Below are 24055 nucleotides of genomic sequence, written 5' to 3'. Positions count from 1 at the left end.
GCCTCTGTGAGGTATGTATTAGCGCTGATTGTTGGCGCTAGACAAGCGCCGTAAAACTAGATCGACAATAACTGAGGCTGCCAATAACCAGGGACTGCCTGTACTTATAATTAGCGTCAGTCTGTATGCAGAAGGATCTAGTTGCTATAAAGCTTTAGATTGGCTGATTGAGACTTGCAGGATCAGCTTGAAATCTCTTTGAGGTATTCAACATCAGAACTTGTATATGTTAATGATATACATACAAGAAGTTGCAATTTGAGAAGGCTAACTGTGATCTGCAGAAGTAACTCTTGAGAGGATGTAAGTGTATTTTGAGTGAGTATGTCCATCTTTTGCTTCAGACCCTTTAGGAATGCCACTCATTGAAAGCCTTTTATTGCCATGGATTGTTCCTGGGTACAAAGAATAGAACTTTTCCTTCACAGTTTAAAGATAAGGGGATAACTCGCAGAATTTTTCTGGCTGTCTGACCTCACCCCCTTGGAATGATTAGGTATGTTGTATGCAGGCCAAAGTACTACTAATGTCTGTTGTCCTAAACAAAAAAGTTCTACTGAAGGTTGTTTTGAGTCGTTGACTTGGGGGCTGTTTATTGAGCCACTGCTGACCATTTCTTGAACAGCATTTGAAGAATATTCTTGAAAAAAAGATTCTGCTAGGGAGAAAAATTAATAGCATTCATATAAAAATAACCAGTCACCAGCATTACGTCAGCTGGTATAGGGCTGAACATTTTACTCTTACTAATCTGACCATTTGTTGTTACCAGAAAGTCCCATAGTACCGATAGCAACAAGATTGAACTGGTTGGTTAGGTTAGACCTCTCTTTTTTTGAGTGATTATTGTAAAATTTATGAGGATGGCAATGAGGGTTAGGTGGAAAAGACATTAATAAACATTACCTTAATATAATTTATTTAGCCTTAAATCCCCAAAACCGTGCCAAAATTTAACCACATTGGCATCCCTGTTACCTCCTATTCTGTCCACCAGTTGGCAACACTGTTGTTTGACAGTTACAAAACCTTCCCTTGAAAATCAGTTGTTAATGAGTGCCCATGTTGTTGACATCACAGCCGCTGTTTATAAATTTCTGAAACCTTTTGTGCTGTTAAAGCTCTCATTATTCCTTTTGAGCTCTTATCAGAATTTCTTCTTGCAAATCTTCAGTTCTTTGAATTTTCTATGCTAAGGTATATTCCATGGAATTTTCTATGCTAAGGTATATTCCATGAGTGGTGTTGATCAAAGTTTGAAGATTCACAGTCTTTTTTTTATGAAAATATAATTATTCAGTTAACCTCCAAGCCTATGCTTTTACAATTCACATTTGATTTTACAGATTCAAGACTATCTGGGTGTTAGTTCAAATGTAGAATTTTAAGCCGTTGAAATACATTCTGTTTTGAAATTTTCTTGCCTATTTTCAGTGTTCTGTTAATAGTAACCTCAGTAAACCCACATGATATAAATGATTCTTGATGGTCATTATTGGTTGTAGTGTTGGTGAGTCTGCCAAGTTGAAGCATGGTGGAACTTCCCATAAACTTAACTCAAAAAGAGTGGACCAAGTACCCTCCAAAAAGGTGCTAGAGTCAAAGATTCTGCCTTCTTCCTCCTCCTCTTCTGTATCTTCTTCTTCGTCTTTTAGCGATTCCAGTGACAGTGATGTGTCTCCCAAGAAATTCAAAGCTGGCAGGTAGTATCATGCAAAAATTCAAAGCTGTTTTGGCCAGTACACAAGGCAGTGAAACAGTGTGCGTGTGATAATGCTTACGTTTCCCCCGCATGTGCCTCCTCAGAGACCCTTTGAACTTACCAACACACTGTTGCATATCTCTCATAAGCAGAAAATTTGTGGTGGATTTTACATTTTGTCTGAAGTGTTGACAGTACAGTAGCATTTTTCCCAGACTTTGAATATTAACTGCACTGAACCTGGATTTTGAAAAGTTAGTGAATTACTCCTTGAAACAGTTCATCTGTAGTTGAACCAATGAAGCACATTATTGAAATCTTGTACCAATGGAACACACATTATTGAAATCTCGTGCTAATGACACACACACACACACACACACACACACACACACACACACACACACACACACACACACACACACACACACTCTCTCTCTCTCTCTCTCTCTCTCTCTCTCTCTCTCTCTCTCTCTCTCTCTCTCATTTCAAAGTACTAGCAGTTTTGTATTTTTCCATGATAAGAGAATGAATATGTCAGCTAGTTTGTAGTTTGTTGCTTTATAGTACACAAGAAATAATAAACTAAGCTTTGAGCTACAGTCCAAAATTGGTTATTTCAAATACTTACTATGGATTTTCTTATTGAGGCAGAAACGAGTTTGTCACTTTTACTCTGTTTAAGAGATCTTGATATTTTTCAGGCATTTTAACAGACCACATCTTGTGAGGCTATAGCCTATCTTAATACTTTAACAAACATACTAATATATTTTTTAAAAGTATGTGTAGCTTGTCATGTCTTTGGTAATTTTTGCATCATGGAGCCATCAGCATTGTTAATAATTTTTCATAAATTATTTTTTCTAGGGTTTAGCTTTTAAGGTTTGAGTAGGTCAAACTTTTGAGAAAAGTTAGTCAATTTCATCAGTACCTTTTCCAAGGAAGTGTCTTTTCAACTAAATGTTAATGTTTCTTAGTTTCCCCTATGTGTTTCAGGTAATGCAATAGTGTTTAAAATCCTTTAATAGATTTAAAAGTGAAATGAATATGATTTGAATGTGTGTTTACAACAAATTTTCTTTCTATTATGTTTCCAATGTGAAGTTAGTATTATATTCATGGATTATTTACTAACATAGAGTATCATACTACTTTTATTAATTATATATTTTGTTTAGATGTATATAATAATTCTAGTAAAGTCATGACAACTCGCACTGGCTTTCATTGATGATAAAACAAGTCTTACATTATATTTTATACCTTAACAGGCAGTGTGCGTGCATAATGTATTCTAAAAATCAATATTTATTGGAAGTTACCAAGTTCCATTCTTTCATTCCTTTGTCAATCATGCAGGGTTTTTCATGTTGATTCTTTTTTAATGTGTAGATATTAACATTTTATGTCTTCCAGGTTGTTCCATTATTAAGATTCTTGTTCAAGCTTTCCTTTGGTCAATCTAACTCCATTTCAAGCATGCCATTGAAGTGTGCTAATTTTTATTACTAATGCATTCATTTCCATTTTGCAGTTAAGAGTTAATTCGTTATCTTTAGAATGCTTAAAATATCATAAGCAACATTTTATGTCCCTTAAAGAATAATGTTTCATTATGTTACCAATTTGTAGCAGGGTAAAATTAAATTTGATAATGCAGTTTTGATTTGTGGTTTTGTTATCTTGTAATGCGACAGGTCATTGAAAGTTTTCAAGAATTTGTGGACTGTGGGGAGGATTAAGTCTTTGATGAATTCGGCATACATTATTTTTTAACAGATTAATCACTCACATGGATATATGGGAACTTTTTATCAAGAAAAGATTCCATTTCTTCAACTTGAGGATTTAAGCAAGATTAATTGATTTCTTTCTAAACTGTAGTTTCACAAGGTCTTTGTTAATTGTTTTGCAGATCTAACGACAGTTATCGTTCTCGAGACGAAGGGCCAAAACATGTTACTTGTCGAGAGGACCTTGAAAAAGTACGCTTATCTCGACATAAGTTAGAACGCTTTGTTCACTTGCCAATTTTTGGAAAAACTGTTATTGGCTGTTTTGTCAGAGTAGGCATCGGTGTTCATCAAGGGAGATCAGTATATAGGGTGAGTACAATTTATTTTATAGGACTGGGAACTGCAGTACATCTTTGAATTTTCAACTATTGCAGTTTTTTCCCCCCATCATATTTTTCCATTTTCCAGGCACCAGTTGCTAAGTTGAGCTGCCAGTATTATTTTCTGAAGAAATCTTCACATAAACCTATAAAATATGTGTTGCAACCTACTATTCCCGCTAATTTCTCACAGTTCATGGATCATGCAAGATGACTTTGCCCTTATAGTATATACCATGTTACTGGCTAGCTGCCATTTTCTTTAGTTTTAATAGTGATTCTATGTCTGGTACCATTTTTAGGCACAATAGTGCTAATTATAAGGAATTTACTTGTATTTCTACAAAAGATGATTTTTTTTCGTAATTATTTTTTACAATACAATTGCTTACTTTTAGTATGAGAATTATTTGTGATGAATCTTACCTACTATTAAAGGTAGCTTATATCTCCATGCTGATAGGTAAATCAACATTCAAGCAAAAGATCACATGGCTTCCAGGATGACTGTCGTACACCTGTTCTCCATCAGGTGTGTTTTGAACGTTTTAGGTCTTGTCAGAATCCTCGCTGCCATTGTGTATCAGCACTTATTGGTATTTCATGGCTGTTTACTGCCATCACGGTACTGTATGTACATTAATTTTCCTAGGATGCTCCAACTGCAATCAAGGCAAAGAACATTAGGTTCTGTAACAATGATTACTGTGTTAGCAGGATGTTGATTTTTGATGGAGGTACAGTATTTCCCTGGTTTTATGTGTTTCACATTTCCGTGGTCCACTTTGTCGCCGATATTTGTGGAACTCATTATTCACTTTTTCACTTGGAACTTTTGCTGGTTTGTGGATTTTTTCTATTGACCATGTGACTGAAATTATTACTAATTTGCTTTTTCCTTTTAGAACAACACCATTTATTCACTAATTACTGTATATTTTCATATTGTGCATATGACTAAATACTGGTGGTATGTATTTGAAATGATATAGCTATAATGATTTTTGGTGATAAAGCATATTGTACAATATTTGAAATATATTTATTTGAAATATATTTACTAATTATTTTCATTTTATTTTCCAGTAGAAGCAGACTGGCAAATGAATGAAAATGATTAGATAATATTTATATACTGTACAGTAATCCCATGCCATATTACGGTTCACCTATCGCGCCCTTGGTACGTTGCAGATTTATAAATATATTATACGTAAATCTATATCGCAGACTCCTCTTTATATCTCAGGTTTCTGAGGGCAGATACGTCATATTTTTTCCAATTTTAATTTTTTTTTTATTAAAAATATTAATTTTTGGTCATAGATTAATAATGTAAAGTAAATTAATGAATAAAAATACAGAAATTTGGTTTGGTGGCTTAAAAGCAATTTTAAAAATTTTTGTTTGTCGTTAAGAAGATACAGTACATAGAACCGCACCTCTTTATAGAAAACAAACTCAGGAAGCGTAGCATATCTTGCCCAGATGATTTTGTACAAGGCACGCTATTGGCCGGTAGAGGAGACAATGCCAATCAGAGCACACTGATCAGTATCTTGGCTGCTAATTGGCAGTCTGACCGCAGGATCTCTTTCAAGCAGCATTCAGTGTTCACATCATCCCATGTTGTCCAGTTTGCTTCTACGCATCCGTATGCGACATAGCTCTTCATCCTTATCTGTGTTAGTGATTTATCTGGATTTTTTTGGGTAACATTGTGAATTTGTTTAAGCCCTACGATGCCAGCCAAACGTTCTGCACCTTCTAAGGCTTCTGGCAGTGAACCCAAGTGTCGTAGGAAGATGCTTACTATAGCCAAGAAGATTAAACTCCTCAACATGCTGAAGGAAGGGAGAAGCTATGCAGATGTAGGCAGCCACTACGTCATCAACAAATCTACCGTTCGCCACATCAAAAAGGATGAGAAGAACATAAGGACGACGGCAAATGTTACTGTTAATATAATGGCGAAAAGGGTGGTAACTTCTCACAATAAGGCCATTGTAAGGATGGAGTCTGCATTAGCCGTTTGAATTAGCGACTGCAGAAAGAACATAGCACTGGATACCAGTAACATACACGAGAAGGCCAGGTAACTCTACGACAGGTTAATGGATGGTGGTGACGACGACCCAGAACCAGGACCTTCTACGGCATCTCCTACCAAACCAACCGAATTTATGCCAGCAATGGCTGGTTTGATAAATTTCAGAAGAGGTTCAACCTTAAAAGTGTGTCCCTGCATGGAGAAGCAGCCTCTGCTGACAAATCGGCCATTGATGAATACATAAACGAGAAGGGGGTTATTCATGTGAACAAGTATTCAACATGGATGAGACTGGTCTCTTCTGGAAACGTATGCCATCGTGAACTTTCATTATGCAGGAAGAGGCCAGTGTCTCTGGATTCAAGGCTTACAAAGATTGCCTCACATTTATAATGTGTGGTAATGCTGCTGGTTTTATGATTAAAGCTAGTGCTGATTTACAAGTACAAACACCCAAGGGCCCTCAAAAACAAAAATAAGAACTTACTGCCAGTACATTGGATGCATAATCAAAAGGTCTGGATAACGAAAGCACTGACATCCAACTGGTTTCACCAGTGCTTCCTCCCCGAAGTCAAGGTTTATCTTGCTGAAAAATGCCTTGATTTTAAAGTGCTTTCTCTGTTGGACAATGCTGGAGGCCATGCAATCGACCTGTCGTTTTAGGGCGTACAGGTTGAATTCTTACCACCCAACACAACATCGTTGATTCAACCCATGGATCAAGGCGTTATTTGAGCCTTTAAGGCACTATACACATGAAATTCCCGTGCAACATTTGGTCGAATCTATGGATGTGGATGACAACTTCTCGCTGAAGGAGTACTGGTGTGGGTACACTATTGCAATGTTTCTCCATAATATCTAGAAGGCTATTAAGGAGATGAAGAAAGAAACACTTAATGCTTGCTGGAAGAAATTGTGGCCAGAAGCGGTCAATGGGTACAAAGGATTCTCTCCTGACGAAATCCACAACGCTGCAGTTGGTAAGGCAGTGAGGCTGGCGAAATTGCTCGGAGGAGAGGACTTCACTGATGTGACTAGTGACAACGTGTATGATTTGATTGAGGCCCACTCAGGTCCGTTAACGGATGAAGATCTGACGGAGATGACAAAGTCAGCAAGAGAGGACGAAGAAGAGGAACATGAGGATCCAGGGGAAGAGGAGGAGGTTGGCCTAACACTAGAACGCCTCTCAGCTCTAACAAGAACGGCAAAAGAACTCCAGTTAATGTCTGAAGACTGGGACCCACAGATGATTCGTTCATTGCAGTTCCAAAATGCAATCAATGGCGCCATGCAGGTGTATAAGAACATCCTCACACAAAAGAAAAAACAGTGTCAGCAACTGCTGATCACTATGTTCCTCACCTGCAAAAAAACAAAACACTGGTATTCCTACAGTGGAAATGGAAGGTTTGATGCTGGACGACGATATTGCACCACCTTACGGAGGCGCCTGATGAAGCGATGCTTTCAGAAGAGGTGGAGTAATGTTCTTCTTTGCTGTGCAGTACATTTACCTCATCGTCGTCATCTTTGATCAAGTTTACTTATCTTCTCTGGTGAGTGTTCCGATTTTAATTTTTGATTTTACATAAAGCATGTTTCTACAGTAAAAGTTGTATAAATGGTTTAAATAGGAATGTTGGGAGGGTTTACTGTATAATTGTTGAGTAGGTTTCATTAAAGATCTTCAGTGGTGAGTGTTCCGATTTGAATTTATTCTTTTACGTAAAGCATGTAAACGTAATTTTTAGTTTTAAAAATTGTTTAAGAGTGTATAAAGGGTTTATATAAGACTGTTGGGAAGGTTTACAAAAGCTTAAATCTATAAAGATAAAATAAGAATTAAGAAAAATTATGAAAAAAAATATACTGTAGATTTTGATATCTACTTCACGGTTTTTCGGCTACCGGGGGGTGCCTGGAACCTAACACCCGCAATAGCCGAGGGATTACTGTACAGCATGCGTTATCATAAAAAACTGTACAGTAATATAATTTCATATACATCTTTCCTTACCATGAGAGAGAGAGAGAGAGAGAGAGAGAGAGAGAGAGAGAGAGAGAGAGAGAGAGAATCATACACTTATGCTCAGTCCAGGGCCCAACCTGGAGTGCGCTTAATAGATACATAACTACATTATAAATATGCTGTAAATCATTTTTATCATAAAAATCAATATTTAATCATATACACGATATGAAAAAATACAGTAATTAGTGGATAAACCGTGTTATACAATAAGAAAAAAGCGAATTAGTGGTAATTTTAAAGGGATTAATACTTATGTATAGTACAGTAAAGGTGTAACTTGATTAGTTGCCAAATGTTCTGTAAGACGATTTATTTAATTTGTTTTTAAAGATTTATTTGATTTGTATTAAGTATTTTATAGATAGTTTGCTGTTTACAATAATGTTAATATTTTAAAATGAGTAAATCATTGTTTTGAGCATTTTAGGGAGCATATATACTTAAGAGTAACTGCTGTAAAAGGGTATTAATCTAAGATGTCTTTCTTAGGATGTGTTGTGATGATAGTTTGGGGCACAATTTTGGTTGAAGTGGTATTAAATTGTTTTAGTATGATAATTTAAAGGTATATTTTTCTTTGAACTATCAAATTAAGCAGTGAAATGTTAAAGTAGACAGGTATAAGCATTTTACTTTATGAGGTACTGGGTATTTGGCAGTTATAAGCCAGTTACGTATAAGGATTTTTAGGTAGCATTTTTGCATTTTCGCGGTGTTTGCATTTCTGCAGAACGTTCTGGAACATAATTCTGCGTATAAGTGGGGAAGCACTGCACACTTTGCACTTGCAATGGTATAAAGTGTGATCTTGAGAATTGGTGTGAAAAAGTAGGGATTTTCCAAGGAGACTGCATAAATTCATAAGTATAGGAAGAGAAGGGAAGTACTAGATAGATTATGAAAGCAAGTAGTCTAATGCAGCCACCAACCTGTTATTTCTCCCCATTCTCCAGCTACTTCGGGCTTTTTCTTTGCTAATGCTTTAGTTAGTACTGAGACTTCCTCTTTAGCTCCATCTTCTGCTACCATTTTAGTTTAGGAAAAGCATATTGAGAAGTTAGAACAGAACCCAAACCTTATTTTTGTCAGTATAAGGTTTGTCTGAATTGGTTAATGAACCTTTCTTTGTACCCCCAGCACGAGATCAATTTTGCATTCCCTTTAATTCTTAGAGCTGCGCTAAAAAATCACTATGCAGCACCCTAGGCTGGTAAACTGTAAGATCAGCCAATTGAAAAAAGAAAACCTATGGAAAGAGGAAGATATACAAATGCATGAGGTGTAAGAAAACATTTAAAAAAATTTTCCTACCTTCTACAAGAAGTTAGGAAAACATTTAAAAAAATTTTCCTACCTTCTACAAGAAGTTGAAAATGACTACAGTAGTACCTCAGACTTCGAACTTAATCTGTTCCAGAAGGCTGTTCAAAGTACGATTTGTTTGAAATATGAAACAAATATCCTTATAAGAAATAAAGGGACTCAGGATAATTTGTTCCAGCCAACCCAAAAAGTCTCTCTTTTCACATTTTTTCTAATAATATGTTCAAAAATTTAAATTAAGAGAGTAAAGTAATGAAACAGTTGGTTGTATGAAGTAATTTTTTTTTTTTTTTTACAAACTGTTTTATGAAAATGGCACTCAGCCAGCTGGGGAATGGAGGGAGGATAGATGGAACCCCTTTGAGGAAACCGAAATGGTCGCAGTATGCAAAGGTTGATAACATAATCAATTTTATTTACATTTTACAAGGGTAATTAAAGGAATCAATAGTGTGTCCTTACATCTTGTTCGGGTTGCCCCAGGTCCCTCAGTGTGAGGCACCTCTAATGTCTACCAGAGAGTTGCTAGTACATCTTCCGGTATATTTTGCATCTTCCAATCTTGGATGGTCTGGGATGCAGTTTAGATATTTGTCGAGCTTATTCTTAAACACATCTACGCTCACTCCTGATATATTCCTCAGATGAGCTGGCAACGCATTGAATAGACGCTGCATTATCGATGCTGGTGCGTAGTGGATTAATGTCCTGTGTGCTTTCCTTATTTTTCCTGGTATAGTTTTGGGCACTATTAATCTACCTCTGCTTGCTCTTTCTGATATTTTTAGTTCCATGATATTTTCTGCTATTCCTTCTATCTGTTTCCATGCCTGAATTATCATGTAGCGTTCTCTTCTCCTTTCTAGACTATATAATTTTAAGAATTGTAGTCTTTCCCAGTAGTCTAGGTCCTTAACTTCTTCTATTCTAGCTGTAAAGGACCTTTGTACACTCTCTATTTGTGCAATATCCTTTTGATAGTGTGGGTACCATATCATATTGCAATATTCAAGTGGGCTACGAACATATGTTTTATAAAGCATAATCATGTGTTCAGCTTTTCTTGTTTTGAAGTGCCGTAACAACATTCCCATTTTTGCTTTACATTTTGCCAACAGAGTTGCTATTTGATCATTGCATAACATGTTCCTATTCATCATCACACCAAGGTCTTTAACTGCTTCCTTATTTGTGATGGTCTCATTATTAGGTCCCTTATATGCATATAGCTTTCTTTCTCTGTCTCCATAATTTATTGATTCAAATTTATCAGAGTTAAATACCATCCTATTTACCTCTGCCCAATCATATACTTTGTTAAGGTCTCTTTGTAGCGCCGTCCTATCTTCATCACAAGTAATTTCTCTACTTATTCTTGTGTCATCTGCGAAACTACTCACTACCGAATCCTTCACATTATTGTCTATGTCTTCAATCATAATAACAAACAGTATTGCAGCTAACACCGTACCTTGCGGCACACCGGATATTACCTTGACTTCATCCGATTTCTCGTCGTTTGCAATAACTATCTGTTTTCTGTTGTGTAAAAATTCTTTTAACCATCTTCCTACTTTATCCACGATATTGTGTTTTCTAATTTTCTTCGCTAATATATTATGGTCTACTTTATCAAAAGCTTTTGCAAAGTCTAAATAAACCACATCTGTTTCATTTCCGCTTTTCATATTTTTGAATATGTTCTCACGGTGGACTAACAGTTGGGTTTGTGTACTTTTTCCGGGTACGAAACCATGTTGTCCTTTATTAAACAAATTATTTTTTATTAAATGTTTCATAATATTTTTCTTCATTACCCTTTCATACACTTTCATAATATGTGATGTTAGACTCACAGGCCTATAATTACTTGCCTCTAGTCTTGATCCACTTTTGAAAGTAGGGGTAATATATGCTAATTTGTGCTCATCATAAATCTTGCCTGTATCTACACTTTGTCTTAATAATATTGCAAGTGGCTTTGCGATAGAATGAACTACTTTCTTTAACAAAATAGCAGGAATTCCATCAGGCCCTGCAGCAGCTCCATTTTTAATTTCATTAATAGCCTGCACAATATCAGCTTCATTAAATTCTATGTCAGCTAAATATTCACTATTTTCATCCCTTACTTCTATATCATTATCTTCATTATCTATTCTAGGGGTGAATTCTCTCTTATATCGTTCTGCCAGTATGTTGCAAATTTCCTTTTTTTCATTCGTTAATCTCCCTTCAATTCTCAGAGGGCCTATTTCTATTCTTCTTTTATTCATCTTCTTCGCATATGAGTATAATAGCTTGGGGTTTTGCTTGATATTTAATAGGGTTTTTTCTTCCAAGTCCCGTTTTTCATTTTCTTTTGATTGTATAATCTTTTGTTCTGCATTTTCTATCTTACTTTTTAGTTCTATAACTTTCCATGCATTTTTTTCTTTTGCAAGACCTTTTTTCCACTTTCTGATTTTCTGGAACAAGATCCTTCTGTCTCTTGGTATGCATGAATGATGTTTACTTTTCTTCTTCGGTATATATTTTTCCACTATTTTCTCCAATATTTTATATAATATCTCCGTATTTACCCTTATGTCATCACTTACGAAAATGTTATCCCAATCTTTGTTTAATTCTTCATTAATTTCTGACCATTTTATATTTTTACTGTAGAAGTTGTATTTTCCATATCCTTCCCACATTTTCATTTCTTGCTTATCTCTATTTTCACTTGCTTTGGAATGAACTGTTAATTCTATGACATTATGGTCTGAAATATTCGCATTATAAACTATTATTTCTTTAACATAATTCATCTCGTTCACAAATACTAGGTCTAAAGTATTTTCCTTTCTTGTTGGCAGGTGATTTATTTGTTGAATGTTGTATTCTAGTAGCATATCTAATAGCTTTTCAAATTGCCTCTTATCTTCTTCACTACTATTACTCTCTTTTTTATATGTATAAGTACAACCACAATCTCCTATTCGTTCTTTCCATTCTACGAAAGGAAAGTTGAAGTCACCAGATAGGAGAATAGTCCAGTCCTTGTGATTTCTACATATATCATCCAATTTTTCAATTATTAAGTCAAACTCTTTAGTATTAGAGAGAGAGAGAGAGAGAGAGAGAGAGAGAGAGTAATCAGCGTGTTTACGCTTCGATCTTAGTGCACGAAAGAGGTTAATTATGTCACAATACATCAACTTACTGTTGGCAAACAGCAGACTAAAATAAACATGAGGATTTTACAAACAAATAAGTAATAAACCAAGAATGCAAGAAAAGGAAAAAGATAAAATAGCTTTTCACAAGGATGCCGTTTAAACAAACAACCAAAGGCATGCAGAAGCTGAACGCGGCTTCAGTTTGTTTATTACAAAGCTGAGTTACTTTTACAAGAGCAAAAAATCGTAAAAAACAATAGATAGGTATTTTACTGTAACAAGAAGTGATTTTGGCAGATCGAGAGTATGTGAAAGAAATGGGCAAATAATTATCCCAGCCCAGCTGGGAAGTCAGTGGGAAGCAGGCCCCTTCTTCCCTCTCCTCTCCTCCCTCTCCTCTCCTCCCCTCCCCTCCCTCTATTGCCTCATTCAGGGCATCATACACTGACTCAAGCAAGCTTTTTATTTATTTATTTATTTTTTTACTGTATTGCATTTGATTGTTTTATAATTGTAAAATTTATGAAAAATACAAATTAGTTACAAAGTTGGTATATTTATTGTGAAATAGCATTTTATTTTTTTATGTGAATTAGTACTGCTTTTACATACATGTTTTAGTAAAGATTTTACTGTCTCTTCTCTCCTTAACAATACCACGACACATGATAACTTAAAATCATTCATTCATTATTCCTCAAAAATAGAAACGTCCCCTCCCTCTACCTTAACTGTGCATCACCGCAATGACGAATGATTTTGTTAATCGTTTATGCTAAATTTTATTGTGAAAAGCTTTTTCTTTCATTTACTATTTTGCTGAATATTGTTCAACTAGACCGGCTCTCTTGGCGCATTGTTTTCATATTTTATCATTATATTAAATTTATTGTGAAATTCCCTTTTGTATATGAATTGTTATAGCTTTTACTTGCAGTAATATTTTAAATCTCTCCTTCTCTCAACATGTCAACCCTCCTTCGTTCAGTCCCAAGTCAGCTGGGCATGATGTCACCGAGGTTACGTACGATTTTATACATCTTTTATGCTAAATTTTATATTGAAAGGTATATTTTATATTGAAATGCTTTATAACTTTTATTTTGTCGAATATGGTTATCATTAAACTATATATTGTAAATGAAACAAATTTTAATACGTACAGGTTTTTTTGTGGAATGCAGTAGGGTGTCGAATAGAAGTGTAAAGTAGATGTACGAGCATTTGTTTGACAAATGATACAAAATTTTCTTGAAAATTTTATTCGAAAAATGGAAGTTCAACATAAGAAATGTTTGACAAATGAGGTAGCACTGTATTTAGAATCCCTTGTGGGGGCCTCTTTTTACAAGACAATCATAAATTTTAACATGTTTACGTGCTTTTCTAATAAGTAAGCTTATTTTGTGAAATTATAATTATAGCTCATACAAAATAAAAAGCAGATAAAAAAACAGTAAGAAATTCCGATTATATTTATTGTAAAATATTTACGTAAATTTACTGAGATTGAAGATGCAGTAATTTTTTTGGATTATACATGTCTTTTCTAATATTTCTTTGCACTTTTATATGCAAAATTACAAATATAACTTACATACTATCATAAAGATAAGAACTAAAACCAACAGCAAATAGTATGAGAGAGAGAGAGAGAGAGAGAGAGAGAGAGAGAGAGAGAGAGAGAGAGAGAGAGAGAGAGAGAGAGAGAGAGAGAGAGAGAGTTACAAGGACTAGGATGGCTCAAAGACTTGTTAGTCCATCCAAGGAGACATCGTGTGCTCACTTATCTGTAGGAGCAGGTTTTACTGTGCATTCACAGTGTCCTAATGATTTTGTCTAGCTTTCTTTTAAACTCTTCCACACTGTTGCTGTTTACAACTTCTGGTGGCAGTTTATTCCGTCTCACATATCTTGTATATAAATAATTTCCCACTATGGGATGTGTTGCGTCTCTTCAGTTCTAGTTTCCATCCATTATTTTGTCTGGTTTTTGTTTAATATACATAGGTTACTGTCTTTTTGTTATGCCTTTCAGTATTTTGAATGTCTCCATTAGTTGTCCTTGCAGTTGTCTTGTTTCTAAGCCATACATGTTCAGGCTCTCTAGTGGTCTTTGGTAACCTATTTGCCTGATGGATGGAATTAACTATGTGGCTCTTGCTTGTACTCCTAATCTATTTATGTCTTTTCTTAGTGTGGGTGACCAAAACTGTACTGCTGTGCCTTCTTTTCTGCTTTTATGCACTGTTTTGTGGATTTTAAGTCCTTGGTATTAATGACTCCAAGGTCCTCCTCTTGTTCTACACTATTTATGTCATTCTCAAACAGCATGTAGCTGGCATGAGGTTGTTTGTTCCTATTTGTAACACTTTAAGTTAAAAGGCATTTGCCGTTTTTTTTACCACTCCTATTTTCATTAGATCATTTCTTAAACTTTCCACTGCATCTGGGTCTGCTGCATTTACACCTAGTTTGGTGTCATCTGCAAATTTGGCTGTCCTGCTAGTTAAGCCTACATCAATGTCATTAATGTAAATAAAAAACAAGAGAGGCCCAAGGACAGAACTCTGGGGAACTCTGCTTGTTACATCTGCCCATTCTGATTCTTCACCATTTATTACGACTCTGTTTTCTATAAGTTAGCCAGTCTTCGACCCAGTCTGCTGTTTCTCTTACAATTCCTAAGGCTCTAACTTTTGTCATCAGTTTCTTGTGTATACCAGAACCCCCATGAATAGTTAGAACCCGCGAATAGTTAGAACTCCTATAAAAATGCTGAAAACAACCTATTTTGTTAGTACAAACTCAAGAAAAACCCACTAAAATTTTTATACTTGTTTTTTTTAATAGTTTTATCACAAAAAGTGCATTTTATGATAAAATTGATAAAAAAAAACAGGAATTTGTGGATATTTCTCATAGAAAAATACTGTGAATATGTGAATTTTCCGCGAATAATGCAGGAAAACGTTCCTGAGAGAAATCCATGAATATGCAAGTCCACAAATCCGGAGAACGCAAATGGGGGGCTCCACTATATCAATTGTTCTACTACTGTCATTGATACCTAGCATGTTATAAAAAAACTCCAAGAGGTTTGATAGGGAGGATCTGTTTTGTCTGAAACCGTGTTGACTGTTTAACAATAAGTTGTTTCTATCTATGTGATCCACAATTTGATCTGCAATTATGGACTCAAAAATCTTGCAAACGACTGACGTTAGGCAGATTGGTCATAATTTCCTGGCTCTTCTCTTGGACCTTTTTTGTAAACTTGGGGCACATTTCCTAGTTTCCATCCTTTTGATGCCTTTCTTTGTTCAGCACTTTTCCTGGAGAGAGTGTATAGGTGAGGAAGTATCTCCTCTTTTAGCTCTAATTTCTCTTGGGTGAATCCCATCTGGGCCAGGAGATTTGAACTTGTTGGGTGAATCCCATCTGGGCCAGGAGATTTGAACTTGTTGGGTGAATCCCATCTGGGCCAGGAGATTTGAACTTGTTGGGTGAATCCCATCTGGGCCAGGAGATTTGAACTTGTTGGGTGAATCCCATCTGGGCCAGGAGATTTGAACTTGTTGGGTGAATCCCATCTGGGCCAGGAGATTTGAACTTGTTGAGTTTGTCTTTTGTTTTTAATGCCCTCTTCTATAAATATTATTTTGTCCAGTGGATCTGCCTCTTCATATTTAATAGCAGATTCCAGTATTGAGGTAGTGTCTTCAGTTGTGAATACACTAGAAAAAACTTATTCAATAATTCATTTTTCCAAGTCTGAGTTCACCAGGTTACCTTTAATGTCCCTTAGGGGACCTATGCTATTTTTTATTGGTTTCTTACTATTAACATGCACAAAGAATTCTTTTGGGTTTTCTTTACAAACTGATCCAACTCTGTTATCCTCATTTATCTTTGCATTTCTTACTAATTTGTCCACCAATCTACAGAGTCCTTATGCCTGCTTGGTTCTATTGGTGTTGGGTGTGGGTTCATTGGTCTGTGCAATTTGTCTCTTTCTCTTATCTTATTTTTAATCTCCCTGTTGAACCACTTTGGCTGAGGATTGCCATTAGTTAGTATTTGCTTTAATGGTATACATCTAGAGCACTTTTCTGTGTATTCCTCTTGAAAGGCTTCCCATGCTTATCTATGCCTGTGTTCTCGTCGTACTCTAGATTTTTAAGGTACTCCTTTAGCTTATTTAGGGTCTTGTCGACAGAAGTCTTATCTCATTAACCCTATTACGCCGAAGGGGTACGTATAATAAAAATCGTCTCCCGTAAGCCGAGGGGGTCTCGGAGTGAGTGCCGAAGCGGAATTTATTTATTTATTTTTTTTAATCACAGCGCGCTTCGTTTTTAAGATTAAGAGTTCATTTTTGGCTTCTTTTTTTGTCATTGCCTGAAGTTCAGTATGCAACCATCAGAAATGAAAAAAATATTATCATCATATATAAATAATGCGATATATGATAGCGCAAAAACAAAATTTCATATATAATTGTATTCAAATCGTGCTGTGAGCAAAACGGTTAAAGCTAACGAGTTAATTTTTTTTCGTTGTTTTGTATACTAAATTGCGATCATTTTGGTATATAACACATTGTAAAACGATGAAAGCAACACGAAAGCAACACAGAGAAAATATTATCACAAAATGATGCATGAATTCGTAACGCACGGACGTAAAAAAAATTTTTTTTAAAGAATTCACCATAAATCTAAATATTGTTCTAGAGACTTTCAATTTGTTTCAAAATTAAGATAAATGGTTGAATATTACTGTACTGTAAGAGTTTTAGCTTACAATTGCAATTTTTTTACTATTTCGGTAGAGTCAAAGTTGACCGAACGTGGTTTTTTTTCTATTTATTGTGGTTTATATGCAAATATTTCGAAAATGAGAAAAGCTAAAACCTTCAATCATTTTTTTTTTTGTATTCTACATGAAATTGCGCTCATTTTCATATATAAAACTTTATGTAACGGCTAATTTAAAATGGTGCAAACATTACGACAATCGCACAAAAAAATTTCTGATTTTTTTTGGAAGAGTTACCGCGCGGACGTAAGGAAAAAATTTTTTTCTTTTTTATATAAATTCACCATAAATCAAAATATTGTGCTAGAGACTTCCAATTTGTTGCAAAATTAAGGTAAAGGATTGAATATTACTATAATATAAGAGTTTTAGCTTACAATTGCGTTTTTCGACCATTTCGGTAGAGTCAAAGTTGACCGAAGGTTGAAATTTTGGCACTTATCGTTATTTATATAAAAATATTTCAAAACTGATAAAAGCTACAACCATGGGTTGTTTTTAATTGTATTCTACATGAAATTGCGCACATTTCCATATATAAAACTTTATATAACGGCAAATTTAAAATGGTGCAAACATTACGACAGTCGTACGAAAAAATTTATCGGAAGAGTTACCGCGCGGACGTAAGGAAAAAGTTTTTTCATAAATTCAACATAAATCAAAATATATTGTGCTAGAGACGTCCAATTTGTTGGAAAATGAAGGTAAATGATTGAATATTACTAGAATATAAGAGTTTTAGCTTACAATTGCATTTTTCGACCATTTTGGTAGAGTCAAAGTTGACTGAAGGTTGAAATTTTGGCACTTATCATTACTATTTATATGAAAATATTTCAAAACTGATAAAAGCTACAATCATGAGTATTTTATTGTTGTATTCTACATGAAATTGCACACATTTTCATATTACTCCATGTAACGGCTAATTTAAAATGGTGCAAAAATTATGTCAAAGTGACAAAATAATTTCCGAGATGTGTCACTGATACTTTTTAGTGCGATAAGAAAGAAATTCGCGCTTGCGCGCCTGCGTAACGATTGTAAACAAAAAAAGCCTTGATCCGTGAGCTCCCAGCTTCCCCCAAGGCGCGTGATTCAAAAGTTTTAGGCTGGTAGGCCTATAAGTACAGGCAATCCCCGGGTTACGACGGGGGTTCCGTTCTTAAGACGCGTCATAACCCAAAAATCGTCGTAAGCTGGAACGATGTTGTTGAAAACATGTCCACAGGGAAAATTTCACTAATTTGCCATTTTTCTTAGGGCCGTATCTCTAAAATTATCACTAATTTACTTTTTTCATGTGCAACACTGTGTATTCACAAATTACTGTATATTTTCATTAAAATACAAGAGAGAGAGAGAGAGAGAGAGAGAGAGAGAGAGAGAGAGATTACATAAAACAAAACCTTAAATTCATTGACCATTGTATGGCATTGTACTTTCCCAGCTCCGAGTGTCACTGGAGTTATGAGGTAGGGAAATTGATAGAAAAAGACGAAGGGAAGAATTTTCTTTTGAAATTAGTTATCGTATTATTACTACTTCTATTATTATTATTATTATTATATTATTATTATTTTTTTTTTTTTTTTTTTTTTTTTTTTTTTTTTTTTTTTTTTTTTGCTCTATCACAGTCCTCCAGTTCGACTGGGTGGTATTTATAGTGTGGGGTTCCGGGTTGCATCCTGCCTCCTTAGGAGTCCATCACTCTTCTTACTATGTGTGCCGTTTCTAGGATCACACTCTTCTGCATGAGGCCCGGAGCTACTTCAGCCTCTAGTTTTTCTAGATTCCTTTTCAGGAATCTTGGGATCGTGCCTAGTGCTCCTATGATTATGGGTACGATTTCCACTGGCATATCCCATATCCTTCTTATTTCTATTTTCAGATCTTGATACTTATCCAATTTTTCCCTCTCTTTCTCTTCAACTCTGGTGTCCCATGGTATTGCGACATCAATGAGTGATACTTTCTTCTTGACCTTGTCAATCAACGTCACGTCTGGTCTGTTTGCACGTATCACCCTATCCGTTCTGATACCATAGTCCCAGAGGATCTTTGCGTGATCGTTTCTATCACTCCTTCAGGTTGGTGCTCGTACCACTTATTACTGCATGGTAGCTGATGTTTCTTGCACAGGCTCCAGTGGAGGGCTTTTGCTACTGAATCATGCCTCTTTTTGTACTGGTTCTGTGCAAGTGCCGGGCATTCACTCGCTATGTGGTTTATGGTTTCACTTTTCGTATTGCACTTCCTACATATGGGAGAGATGTTATTTCCGTCTATCGTACTTTGAACATATCTGGTTCTTAGGGCCTGATCTTGTGCCGCTGTTATCATTCCTTCAGTTTCCTTCTTTAGCTCTCCCCTCTGTAGCCATTGCCAATTATCATCGCTGGCTAGTTCTTTAGTCTGTCTCATGTATTGTCCGTGCATTGGTTTGTTGTGCCAGTCCTCTGTTCTTTCTGTCTTTCTCCTGCTCTGTATATTTCTGGGTCTTCGTCTGCTTTTATTAGTCCTTCTTCCCATGCACTCTTTAGCCACTCGTCTTCACTGGTTTTCAGATATTGCCCCAGTGCTCTGTTTTCGATGTTGACGCAGTCCTCTATATTGAGTAGTCCTCTCCCTCCTTCCTTTCGTGTTATGTATAGTCTGTCCGTATTTGCTCTTGGGTGTAGTGCTTTGTGTATTGTCATATGTTTCCTGGTTTTCTGATCTATGCTGCGGAGTTCTGCCTTCGTCCATTCCACTATTCCTGCGCTGTATCTGATTACTGGCACTGCCCATGTGTTTATGGCTTTTATCATATTTCCAGCGTTGAGTTTTGACTTGAGTATCGCCTTGAGTCTCTGCATATATTCTTTCCTGATCGTGTCCTTCATCTCTTGGTGTTTTATATCTCCTCCTTCCATTATTCCCAGGTATTGTATCCTGTCTCATCTATGTGTTTGATGTTGCTCCATCTGGTAGCTTTATCCCTTCAGTTCTCGTTACTTTGCTTTTTGTATGTTGACTAAGGCGCATTTTTCTATTCCAAACTCCATCCTGATGTCCCCAGATACAATCCTTACAGTCTGGATTAGGGTATCTATTTCCTTGATGCTCTTACCATACAGCTTGATGTCGTCCATGAACATCAGATGGTTGATTCTGTTGCCTCTTTTCTTGAGTTGGTACCCGGCATCCATCTTCTTTAGTACTTTTGTCATGGGAATCATGGCTACTACGAAGAGTAGTGGGGACAGTGAGTCGCCCTGGAAGATCCCTCTCCTGATATTAACCTCTGCTAGTCTTATTCCAGAGCTTGTAAGTATTGTATTCCATTGCGCATTGTATTTTTGAGGAAGCTGATGGTATTTTCCTCTGCCCCATATATTTTCAGGCATTCTATTAGCCATGTGTGTGGTATCATGTCGAAGGCTTTCTTATAGTCTATCCATGCCATGCTTAGGTTGGTTTTCCTTCTCCTACTGTTCTTCATTACCATTTTGTCTATCAGGAGCTGGTCTTTTGTGCCCCTACACTTCCTTCTGCAGCCTTTCTGTTGGTGGGGGATGGTGTTTGTCTCCTCTAGGTAGTTGTATAGCCTTTCACTGATGATACCTGTTAGTAACTTCCACATTATTGGTAGGCCAGTGATAGGCCTGTAGTTACTGGCTATATTTCCCTTACTCTTGTCTTTTTGTACTAAGGATGTTCTTCCTGTGGTCATCCATTTGGGTGCTTGGTGATTTGAGATACAATGCTGGAGTTGTTCTGCTATTCGTGGGTGTAGGGCCTTGAAGTTTTGAGCCAGTATCCATGGACTTCATCGGGACCTGGGGCTTTCCAGTTTGGCATTTTCTTTAGTTGGTGTCTGACTGTGTCTGTCGTGAGTCTGTGAATCTTTGTTTTATTCTCCCTGTTTCTTCTTCCTTGACTTATTATTGATTATTATTATTATTATTATTATTATTCTTATTATTATTATTATTATTATTGGATTATTATTATTATTATTATTATTATTTATTGAAAATAATAAACATGTGCATCTGCCATAAAAATTCTCTCATCTCAGTGAGAAAGAGGAATTATCCTTACAAGTGAAATAGAAAGGTCATTTTCATCTCTTTAAAATACGACCATTATGAATTTTGTAATTACAGTTTTATTGTTATTATTATTATTATTATTATTATTATTATTATTATTATTATTAATAACTGAAATTATCAATAAACATTTTACATACTAGTACCATAAAAATTCTTTCATCTCGGTAAAAGAGAGATGAGAGAGAGAGAGAGAGAGACGAGAGAGAGAGAGAGATGAGAGAGAGGTGAGAGAGAGAGAGAGAGAGAGAGAGAGAGAGAGAGAGAGTCTTAGTATGTTGTTTCCTTTAGTGGGTTTGTCAACCCATTGGTGGAGGAATTCATTTTTTTACAAAATATAAGTCTCTTTCCTTCTACGTTTGATGCGGAGGTCATCGTTTCCCCATGTACTGCTACATTGAAATCTCCCATTATTGTCCTAGTAGTGCATACAGCTCCTCATCCGACATTTGTAATTGGTGGGGAGGTCTTTACACTAGTATTAGAATTATCTTCCTCCCTAGGCTGTTTATATTGATGCCAATCACTTCTTGCATGGTTGTAATTTTACACTATTGGACTGAGGATGTCCCTAACATAAAACATAATGCCTCCACCTTTTTTATTGAGTATCTTTTTTGAACAATTTATATCCAGCTATCTGGTACTCTCCTACGAAGTCTCTTGTTGCCTCTTGTATCCATGTTTTTGTGATACCTATTATGTCTAATTCCTCACTTGGAAACTCCTGCTTGATTCCTTCAAATCAATGGTGTGTAATGTTGATGCTCACCATGAGTGGGTTCTTCCATCACCCAAAACCTGTTATTGCTACTCAAGTGAGGGGATCCATCCATTAAGGGTTAAGAGGTAAGGTGTCAGTGCCCTCGCTAGTCTGTTGCCTAAGCCTAGAACTGCCCTGCAACAATTAGAGGAGTCCACTGTTAGAGAATTTGATCGGTTCAAGGGTTGATGTGGTTCTGAGCCCTCCACCACCTGCCTCTCTTTTTCAAAACTCTGTCTTGTATAATACATTAGCCAAAAGATCGTTTTGGTAAACGTTAAACTTCACTACATATTGTCAGCGCTTATTATGAGGTTAGCACTAGTAGTACAAATTATAGCACTAATGGTACAGTTTATATATGTAAGGAAGTGTTATTAATGATAACGTGTCTGGTGTTATGTCGACTCAGTCGATTGTTTAACCAATCTCTTCATCTTTTCTTCATTCTAAATCTTTGTCTGCTAGCGTATTCTTATTTCTCCATGGAAATGCACTTGCTCATTCTTTACATGCTTTTTCATTGGTTAGTATTTCCAAACTTACCATGGTTATTGTATCTTCTGTTGTTTCCAAGCTAGATAAGATAGTCCCCTTGTTACGATGAGATGCGTTACAGTGGACGCATTGTTACCCAAAAATATTGTAAGTTTGAAGCAGCCTATCGTACACTACTATAATCTATTAGCGTACACAATTCAGTATAATCTATACTTACATGTATGATACTGTTAATTCTTGTTAATTTTAATTGGTCTGTAATTGTTGATATTTGCTAATTCTGGCAGTTCAATGCAGATTGAGTTATGATAATACAGAGTTATAATACAGAAAGACAAATTGCATAACACAAATGAGAATTGGACGTGTACTGTACTCACCAAGATTTGCTTTGTTGTCGGCATACTTGAACAATGTCAGGCTGTTGACAGCTATGTTGAACTAGCACATATCAGGAGAGGATGATAATGATAAAGCAGCAGGTTCATCAAGTTGCTCATCTTCAGCTGTATATCTGTGGCTGTTAGTAGAGGGTTGAGGCTCAAATATTGTGGAAGGGGATGGCAGTGGAGTCGTTTTCTTAAGGAAGGCATCCATTTTAGCTCGGTGAATTTTTTCCATCATTTTGAAGGACTCTGTAACATGCAAGAACGTTCTTTAAGTCCTCTCTCATTTTTAGCAAATCGTTCTTACTGACCAGTTTCATACTGTGTTCAATTGAAGCAAACGCATGTGCCATTGTCTTTGTCGTAAACTTTTGAACTTTTGTTCTGTCTTCAATTTCTTCTGCTTTCTGCTTTTTTCCTCTCTTCTGCAAGCTTAATTAAATCTGCCATTAGCTCTACATCTTATACATTTTATGAGTTATGAATTTTTGGATATTTTCCTCTTCACATTCTAAATCTAAACTTTCCTGTGACTATTTTTTTTTATTAATTTCCATACCTGCTCCATCCTTATCGAAACCTTTAAATGAGTTCACATACACTTTTAGCAGATTTTTCCAAATTGCATTCATACATTCTTTTTGTACCTCCTTCCACACCCTTTCGATGTTCAGAATGGTGTTCAGAACATTGAATTCCTTCCAGAAAGTTCTGAGCTTGTTCTCCTCATTATGAATACATATTGAATTCCTTCTAGAAAGTTCTGAGATTTTTCTCCTCATTATGAATACATATTGAATCCCTTCCAGAAAGTTCTGATCTTTTTCTTTGTGATCTGTAGCCTCAACACCCTGAGCAAACGTGTTCTAAAGATAATATTATTTGGATACTTACCTACTGTTAAAGTCGACCCCACCCAGCCTCTCACAACTTTTGTTTGAATGCTGACTCACCTATATTTAATAGTAGATAAGTATCCAAATAATAAATATTATTATGAAAATTTATATTCTTGTTTTAAATCAAGCATTGTCTTAAGAAATCATTCCAGATTAAATAATTTGGTGGAATTTTTTTTGTATAGTACC

At 35.8% G+C, this 24055-nt stretch overlaps 1 protein-coding gene across 2 annotated transcripts in view; it reads left to right on the top strand.

The window, feature by feature from the left end:
* The window catches only part of LOC135218198 (RNA polymerase-associated protein RTF1 homolog), a 122247-nt gene that overhangs the window by 57861 nt on the left and 40331 nt on the right, over positions 1 to 24055 (top strand). The window contains exons 8-9 of one of the 2 annotated variants that reach the window (XM_064254353.1): positions 1506 to 1703; positions 3621 to 3810. In XM_064254353.1, coding sequence (XP_064110423.1) covers positions 1506 to 1703; positions 3621 to 3810 — 388 coding nt within the window. The remainder of the gene's footprint in view (positions 1 to 1505; positions 1704 to 3620; positions 3811 to 24055) is intronic. The other variant, XM_064254360.1, reaches the window with a different exon arrangement.

Source organism: Macrobrachium nipponense, chromosome 19 (genome assembly GCF_015104395.2).
Source record: "Macrobrachium nipponense isolate FS-2020 chromosome 19, ASM1510439v2, whole genome shotgun sequence".
Classification (NCBI taxonomy): Eukaryota; Metazoa; Arthropoda; class Malacostraca; order Decapoda; family Palaemonidae; genus Macrobrachium; species Macrobrachium nipponense.
The sequence above is the reverse complement of the archived record's forward strand: the minus strand, read 5'-3'. Positions and strand labels throughout refer to the sequence as shown.